The sequence below is a fragment of the Primulina huaijiensis genome, chromosome 10 (genome assembly GCF_012295235.1).
Source record: "Primulina huaijiensis isolate GDHJ02 chromosome 10, ASM1229523v2, whole genome shotgun sequence".
Classification (NCBI taxonomy): domain Eukaryota; kingdom Viridiplantae; phylum Streptophyta; class Magnoliopsida; order Lamiales; family Gesneriaceae; genus Primulina; species Primulina huaijiensis.
Window position 1 is genome coordinate 2,944,372 of NC_133315.1, and position 8,776 is coordinate 2,953,147.

The 8,776-nt window shown below is 36.9% G+C and overlaps 2 protein-coding genes and 1 long non-coding RNA gene across 4 annotated transcripts; 1 reads left to right on the forward strand and 2 right to left on the reverse strand.

Annotated features, from left to right (window-relative positions):
* Positions 1–2,691: 2,691 nt before the first annotated feature.
* LOC140985558 (ferric reduction oxidase 8, mitochondrial) lies at positions 2,692–6,255 on the forward strand. Of its 2 annotated transcripts, XM_073453406.1 has the most exons (9): positions 2,692–3,179; positions 3,261–3,354; positions 3,466–3,651; positions 3,721–3,958; positions 4,045–4,372; positions 4,452–4,710; positions 5,131–5,260; positions 5,360–5,798; positions 5,904–6,255. In XM_073453406.1, exons 1-9 carry the CDS (start codon positions 3,026–3,028, stop codon positions 6,083–6,085), a joined length of 2,010 nt encoding a protein of 669 aa, XP_073309507.1. In that variant the 5' UTR covers positions 2,692–3,025; the 3' UTR covers positions 6,086–6,255. The 2 variants fall into 2 exon arrangements, with proteins under 2 accessions (XP_073309507.1, XP_073309506.1); XM_073453405.1 differs by having other exon boundaries at positions 2,693–3,179; positions 5,131–5,798.
* On the reverse strand, positions 3,191–3,879 carry LOC140985560 (uncharacterized). Its single transcript, XR_012176795.1, has 3 exons — positions 3,711–3,879; positions 3,447–3,609; positions 3,191–3,328 (listed from the first exon to the last, which is right to left on the reverse strand). It is a non-coding gene; the product is annotated as an uncharacterized lncRNA (long non-coding RNA).
* LOC140985559 (L-type lectin-domain containing receptor kinase S.1-like) lies at positions 5,493–8,776 on the reverse strand. Its single transcript, XM_073453407.1, has 2 exons — positions 6,503–8,776; positions 5,493–5,648 (listed from the first exon to the last, which is right to left on the reverse strand). Exons 1-2 carry the CDS (start codon positions 8,504–8,506, stop codon positions 5,634–5,636), a joined length of 2,019 nt encoding a protein of 672 aa, XP_073309508.1. The 5' UTR covers positions 8,507–8,776; the 3' UTR covers positions 5,493–5,633.

Here is an 8,776-nt window from a genome sequence, read left to right on the forward strand (position 1 = left end):
TTTTTTTTTTTTTTGAATTTGTTGTAAGTAATAAATAATATAGAGAGGAGCGAATAAGTAGCAATGATTTATTTTCTCATTGAAAATCTCGGTTAACAGAGTACATTTACAGAATTTAAATAATAGATAATATGATATGCTAATTGAAAATCTTATCTCAATAATTTTCTTCAACAATTTATTAATAATATTCTCTTAGACGATTATCAACTCAATAACTTATCTTGGATTTATGTGGGGGTTCAAGTCTTGTTTTGTTAAAACTTTGTCAGTAAAATAAAATTAAAAAAAATGAACGAAAGAAAAAAAGTAAAACAATATATGTTCTCTGGATCTCAATTATCAAGATCCTTTAACTACACATTTGTAACTCGTGTTCAATTTCTTGAATGTTGAAGTTGATAATGTCTTTGTAAATCAGTAAGTTATATTGTTACAATTTTACCATTTTTTTGAAGCTCGTGAGCATAGAATAACTTTGGTGAAATATGTTTTGTTCTACCCCTTTGATGTAACCTCGTTTTACTTGTACAATACAAGTGACATTATCTTTGAATACTATTGTCGGGCTATTTTTGGTTGTTGACAACACATATGATTCTTGGATATATTGTGTCATTTTTAATGCAAAAAGAACAAAATATTTTATATTCATATGAGTACTATTTATACTCCAAAACTTGTCAACTATACTCCTCCGTACGTTTTTATCCAATGGTGTTGACAGAGAACAGAAGAAAAATATAGATCATTATCAGTAAACAAAAAAACTTCAAGCCAAGTTTAACAACAGCAACATGCGCAAAATTAGCACTTTCATCTCCATTCTTCATTATACTCTCTGCCTTTTACTAACCAATGTCTAAAACTTCTGGTCATTTCCTGCTGCTGACTTCCCCCTTATATCTGAATGTACACAAGAAGGAAGCTACAAATTCGATAGTGGATGAAAAAGTGTTCTTCAGTTTCAAAGCTATGCATGCAAAAATTTGAAAGATATATAAAAATTTGTCTTCTTCTTTTGTCACGATTTTTGGACATGTAGCACATGATTTTTATAAAACGACAAGTAATTTTCATTCCTTTGGTCCAAAGACAAACGACTTTCCTCCCTTTACCCATTTTGGATGACTTTGCTTTTAGTGGAAGGGATGTGACAACTTTTATTAAAGTTTGCCGACGAAGATTTGTTCGTGTCGAAAAGAATTTTATCTGAAAAATAGCTTAAATAATAGATTTCAAATTACACTAATGTTGGGTGTAGACACAAGTAAAACCTCAAAAAATGTTCGGTTTTATACGATTTTATTTGGTGGCTACTTGCAAATTATCTTCAAACACTTGCTTGACATGCCTTTTTTCATAACAAGCAATTTGCATAATAGATGTCCATTCCAAAGACAAAAGAAAGCACTGAATTTTTTGCCAGCCTTTAACAAGATTGTGGTGTGTCCCATAAGTTAAAACACTGGAAGATAACCATGTGTCTACTTGTACCTTTCCATCTTTCTTTCAGCAATTTCAACTTAAACAGATTGCCCCTTGTTCAGAATTTCACCATAGCCTGCCCAAATGGTTAAAGTCATTTGTAACTTAACCTATTACTTCATTGAATTTTTGATTTGGTAACTTGCTTTTAAATCCCTAAATTCAAACACGAGTTTGTGTTCAACCGTTTTTGAGAAAAAAATGTTTATGCATTTCCCGATTCACAAAAAAAAAAAAAAATCACTTGTTGGGCCCACGTATCTTTTCACGGAAGCAAATCGACATAAAACATTAAAATTATGATATCAATATATTATATTTGAGTAACTACTATTTTATAACTAAGTACAAAAATAAGACTTGAGTATAAAATTGAAACAAATTAATATCAACACTTGTTACACTATTTTGGATACTCAAATATCATATATTAGTATGAAATCTGAAACAATAGATACTCATATATCATATATTTGTATCACATTTTAAATTTTTTGTATCAATTTTCATCTAAGAAAAGATGTGTCATTAATTCCAAAATTTGTTATGCATGTTTTGATACTCAAAAATCACATATTAATACCATATCTAAAATACTTAGTACTCAAGTATCATATACTAGTATCATAGTTTTAATATTTTGTACCGATTTTCATTTGAGATAAGACGTATGACCCAAAGAGTCATACAAAAACAATTTTGTGGATCAGATAACACAAACACGTATTTTTTCCCAAAGAGTCAGACAAAAACAATTTTGTGGATCAGATAACACAAACACATATTTTTTTTCTGAACTGACAACAAACCCAAAGTTGGGTTTGAGAATTTAAATACAATTTACCTTTTTTATTTTATTGTAAGAATTTTACTTTTGATGATGAAAATAATCAAATAAAATACCAAAAAAAAAAAGAAAATTCTTGAACAAAGTCATTTATCCTCCTCTTCATGATTCAACCACTTCTCTTCTAAAACGACTTCCAATACTCATGGGTTTGTAATCATTCGATTTTAAGGAGAAGTGCTACGGTGGACCATAAATCCACTACCATATTGTTGGACCATTTGTCTCAGTGAATCGTGGATTGAAACTGATATTTAAAGCTGCAACCAATACAACATGAATAAATAATTCTAAAGAGAGAAATTTTTCATCAAAAATAGACAAAAAAAAAAAAAAAAAAAAAAAAAAAAAAAAAGAAGTCGTCATGCTTATGTCACCCCATGCAACTAGACATCGTGTTAAGTCAAAGCTCGCATGATGTTCGAAATGAAACTTTAAGAATGATAATTGAAGTCACTAAAGTACAATCACATACTTGGTGTGTTTCATATTCCAAAAATGCAAGTATATCACAGTATCACCTCTGCAAAAGTGGTAGGGTACTCAATCAAGTGCTGGTTTAGCAAATAGAATTTCTTGCCTGAGTGCCTATATATTGGCATGCATCTTCTCTGGATACGTCAACATAGACTCGAGAGTTAGAACCTGCTCGTTTAAGTCTATATCGCAGGCAAAATATTTCGGACAAACATGGCGCAAACAACCTTGATAATACTCAAGGTGCTGATGATCTTGATATTTACTTGCTGGGTGTCGCTCTGGGTTCTTAAGCAAACTGAATTCTGGACAAGAAAATGGAAGAAAGCTGAACAAAAGGCCGCAGCTTCTGCCTTTGGCTATAATGGTAACATTATGAATCTTTTCAAGAAAGCGTTATAGCCCCGCTTCCGTCGATGTTGATACGTTGGTTTTTAAATCTGCACAGGTCTTGATTTTGTCGTCTACACGTTTCCTGTAATTGCTTTGGCTATAACTGGTTTCATATACCTGGAACTAAAACAAAGAGAATCGATAATCAGGTATAAAACTATGATTCTTTGTTTTTGAAACTGTATAAAAAAAATTATTCTAACTGCATTAAATAAGCCTTGGGATTATTTTTGTGTCTCACATCTTGTATTATGATGCAGGCAAGGAAGGAGAGTAATTACTTATTTCTCCAGTCCACTAGTCGTGAATCGATATGCTGGTATTTTGTCTGGACTACAGATTCTTGCTTCGTCTTTGTTCATCGTCTTTTTGGTTTGGACATTCTACAACCGTATTTCGAATGACTTCAAGAAGATGACACCAGTCAAATCATTCAAATTGAAACTGTAAGACGATAAATTCAGCAAGAAAAGAAGAAATATTAAAACTAAAAATTGATCTTTACCCGATTTCAGATGGCAGTACAAACTGTTCAGGATGGCCACACGGTCTGGTTTGCTCGCAGAAGCTTGTCTAGCTCTGCTTCTTCTACCCATATTAAGGGGAATGTCCACATTCCGTTTACTTGGCATCCAGTTTGAAGCTTCGGTGAGATACCATATTTGGCTTGGAAATGCAATGCTTCTTTTTGCCACTTTACATGGTGCAGGCACGTATTTTATATGGGGAATGAAACATAGAATTCAGGATGAGGTAACTAATATAAATTTCTTGATGGTATTATTTACTCGCCGAGGTTATGCCAAGCTGACATCATGTCAATAATGTCAAATTACCAGATGTTGAAGTGGCAGAATAAAGGGCGCATTTACCTTGCCGGAGAGATGACACTTATAACAGGTCTGATCATTTGGATTACAGCACTACCACAGATTCGAAGGAAAAGGTTCGAGTTGTTCTACTACACACACCACCTGTATATAGTCTTCATAGTATTCTTCTTGTTCCATGGCGGAGACCGCCATTTTTATATGGTTTTTCCGGGAGTTTTCCTCTTTGCTCTGGATAAACTTTTCCGAATCCTACAGTCCAGGCAAGAAACATGCATTCTTTCAGCTCAAGTCTTTCCATGCAAAGCCGTGGAACTGACATTTCCTAAGGATTCAAGTAAAATCCGTGCATCTATCTCGTTGTTATACAAATTATACATTGAACATCTACATAAACTGGCAGCTCATGATTTCAGGGTTGAAATATACACCAACAAGTGTGCTCTTTTTGAAAATTCCAAGCATTTCCAAGATTCAATGGCATCCATTCAGCGTAACCTCCAGCTCTAGCACTGATGAGCATACTATTTCAATCATTATTAGAAGTGATGGGGAATGGACAAATTCTCTCTTTAACAAAATTTGCGTGGAAGCAGATTCAGAAGCAGATCAGAGGGAGTGTATTCCCGCTGCATTAGAAGGTCCTTATGGACCTGCCACACTGGATTTCCTAAGGTATCAATTACACTGACAGAACAAGGTGGATATAGAACCAAGCAACTTAAATCTTTTCAAACCACAAAATAGTGGAGCACCACAATTCACTTGTTATGATAGATAAACCACACAAACACGGACAATAGTTGCTCGATAAATTTGCAACTCACAGGAATTAATTACATGAATTTGATATTGATACCAATTATAGTACCAAGTGCATGTCAATATATCGAAAGCTACAGCTTTAATAGTGCAATAAAAAAAAATTTAAATTGTATAGTAGCCAAGTACCAAATTTCGATCGTTGTACCACATAAACATCAGTGCATGAAAAAAGAGGCAATTGTTGTTTCCCAAGGATATAGTTTTTTGCCACGATATCTTTATAACGCCAGCAGTTAACTCACTCTGAATACCTTGTACTACCTGATGCAGGTACGACAATTTGCTCATGGTTGCTGGAGGAATCGGGATAACTCCGTTTCTGAGCATTTTGCTGGAAAGAGCCTCAAACTTAAGAAATGGAAGAAATGAATATCCAGCTAAAATACACCTCATATTCTCTGTAAAGAAGTCTCAAGACATTTGTTTACTGAATCCAATTCTATCTCAGATTCTAGATTTCCAAACGTTTCAAATAAAACTCAAAGTATTTGTGACTCAGGAAAACCAAATTGGTAAAACTTTGAGAGAAGTACTTAAAGACATCCCCGACATGCAAATATTAAATTTTAGAACCACCGGCTATGCAATATGTGGATCCGACAGATTTCTATTGATGGCTGCCATTACCATGATTTCTTCGATCGCATTTCTCCTCCTCCTTGGTTGCTTCAACCACTTCATTATCCCATCAGCCAAGAAACCCTCTGAACAAAAGAGTCCCTCTTCATTGATTGATCTTCTTCTTATGTGTTCTTTTGCCATAGCAATAACGTTTAGTGCTGTAATTGCTATAATGATAAAGTGGAAAAGATTAAAGAAAGAGCTTTCATTATCTTCTGATAAACAAAACCAAGCTATGAGACCAAGGTTATTACTAGAAGCCAACAGAAATCTTGACGAGCATGAAATCCAGTTTGGAGGAAGACCAAATTTTCAAGGTAGTTTTCCACCTGTCTTGGTAATAAAAAATTTATTTCTTTACAGCAGAAAGTGATTTTAACATTCAAAATCATATGTGGTCTAACATTCTACAAACATGACAGATCTATTCTCCGATTTCGCAAGTGAATCAGGAGGATCTGATATAGGCGTGGTAGTCTGCGGACCTGAAGGAATGAACGAGTCCGTGGCTTCAACTTGCAAACTAAGTTATCAGATTTTGCAAAGGAACGCAAAGGAAAAGAACACGTATTTCAGCTTCCACTCCTTCAATTTTATACTTTAACCACTACATGGCAAATGATATGTGACAGAATATGTGCGGGTCACTGCTAGTCAAGTAAATTCTGTTAAATGAGATTTTTCATATCTGAAAGATAGTTGCACTCTGTCACAGTCGCGGTAGAATATTCATCTTCTAATGTTCTGCTATGCCATTATGTTGGTATTTTTCTACTCATTTTTACTGACAAAGCAGAAACTACGTTGCTTTTGATTCAGTATGAAGAAAAGGCAAAAAATTATATTCCAACCGAAAGGACATCAATGCCAGCATAACAGCAGGATCAACCATCAAATTACTCGCTTACATTCTAGTACACACAAAAAAAGAAATACATAGAAAATGTCTCCAAGATTGGAAACTAGACAACTATGCACGATCAAAAATGGTAAAATGTTTACCATAATTGCATATTCAAACCTTATCTAGTGGATGAGACACCAAAGAATTTTCTTCACTTTCCCCATGGTCAACTCTATCCATTTTACTCACTACAGGCACAAATTCTGATAATAAATCTTTTGGTGTCATTACCAAATTCTCACCTATCAATATCGTGATAACCTCCTTCATGGTAGGCCGACGAAGAGGGTCGGGGTGACAACAAGACAACCCCAGTTTCAATACAGCCTCAATCTCTTCCACTTCATACTCCCCCTTAATCCTCTTATCTGCTGACTCAAATAACCTGCCCTCCAAATACTTCTGCCTCACCCAGTCTATCAACACTTCCTCATCCTCGGCTTCCACCTTAGTTTCTATCGGTCTCCGCCCACATCCCACTTCCAATACAACAACTCCAAAACTATATACATCACTAGCTGCAGTTGGCGTTGCCAGTGTTGCTACCTCAGGGGCCAAGTATCCTAATGTACCAACTACCCGGGTTGTATTAGGCACCTCGCCATGTGAATACAACTTTGCGAGGCCGAAATCACCTAACCTCCCCCTCATCTCACTATCTAGCAAGACATTGCTCGACTTGATATCCCTATGGACTACCACTTGGTCCCAACCATGATGTAAATAGTTCAAACCCTCTGCAACATCAGCCAAGACTCTCTTTCGACCTTCCCAATTCAATAGCTTCGTGGGCTTGTCAAATATCCATTTGTTAAGACTACCATTGGGCATGTAATCGTAAACCAGAAGTAACTCGTTCCTTTTCCTACACCACCCCCGCATTTGCACTAAGTTCTTGTGCTGCAGCCTCCCCATACTTGAAATCTCAGCCATAAATTCCCTCAACCCCTGTTTAGAATCATGGTTCACACACTTTACAGCCACCTCCATGTTATTAGTCAATGTCCCTTTATAAACTTTCCCGAACCCACCAAAACCAAGCAATTCTTCATCAGAAAATCCCTTTGTAGCCTCACTGAGCTCCTCATAAGAATATCTATGAGGCCAGTACTCCATCTCCCAATCCTCAATCTCATCATCCTCTTCCATTTCCTTCATTCTCTTCCACCAAAACCAGTACACAAAAAATGCAGCAATCACAGCTGCCACCACGCAACCAACTACAATCCCTGCAACCGCACCATTAGACAAGGAAGATGATCCCGAATTTATCGGCAAGAAAACCGGCAAACCGGTGGTATTTATATCCCTTGCAACACCAACATCACTAAAACTCCATGCCAAGAGACGCTGTGCCTCAATCCACTGGGTTATGGAAGCTGAAAATCCAACAAACATTTCAGGCCCAAAATAATTGGCAATCACAGGATCCCTAAACGACAGCAAAGTCCTTGCCGGTCGAGGCACTCCAGCGGGTGCAATGGTTACATTGATTTCATTCTGCGGCCCATCAAACTCAAGCCAGACGTGAATATTCTGCCCATTTCTCATAGGAAGAAGCACAAAAGTAGAATTATTAGGATCACCAGTCGCATTATAGTATCCAGCCGTTTGAGTAGTCACGGATACGACGCTGTCAAGGTCGATGCCCACGTGATCTTCAACCGGGTCATTAAATTCCGTGTTCCGACCCGTATCAAATTCAATAGCCAGAAGCGGATACACAGATTGCCTCGCCCCGCTTGTGAAAAGACCAAAGTACTGCCCAACCAGCGCATTTGGTGGGGTAGTGGAGTTACAGAGGACAAAAGCAATGCCAAAACCTGGGCTACTGGCGATATCCGGCAAGATCGAGAACACGAACTGGGTAGAAAACGACGTGGTGACATTGGAGGAGTTGGATGACTTGAAACGGATGCTGGAAGGGTAAAAGACGCGGCCCAGGGATAACGGGTTGGTGTCACTGGTGAGCCGGATCACCGGTGACTGGATACGGGCGTCATCGATGAGCGTGAGATTAGCAGAGGTGGAATTGGCGGTGAAGGAGTTGTAGATGAAGTCAAGTGATGAAGCCGAAGAAGTCAAGCGAAGGAAGATGCATAGTATCAATGGAGAGAGCATTGCTTTTTTCTGTTATGATCGATTTTCTTGATTTGATTGGAACTGCGAGCTGAATTTTGGGATCATGAAACCCAGAAATCGTCCGCAGATCCACAGATTATTAGGTTTTCCGTTTCCCGTTGGTCGATCTTGGAGGTGATGATTGATGAATTTTGAGAAAATCAACCGAAATTGGATAGTATTTGTCTTGCTTCGACGGCAAATATGCATCTTCCCTTTCTTTTGAAAATTTCTACGTCCATTAATTATATTGCATTAAATTGTCCTTTG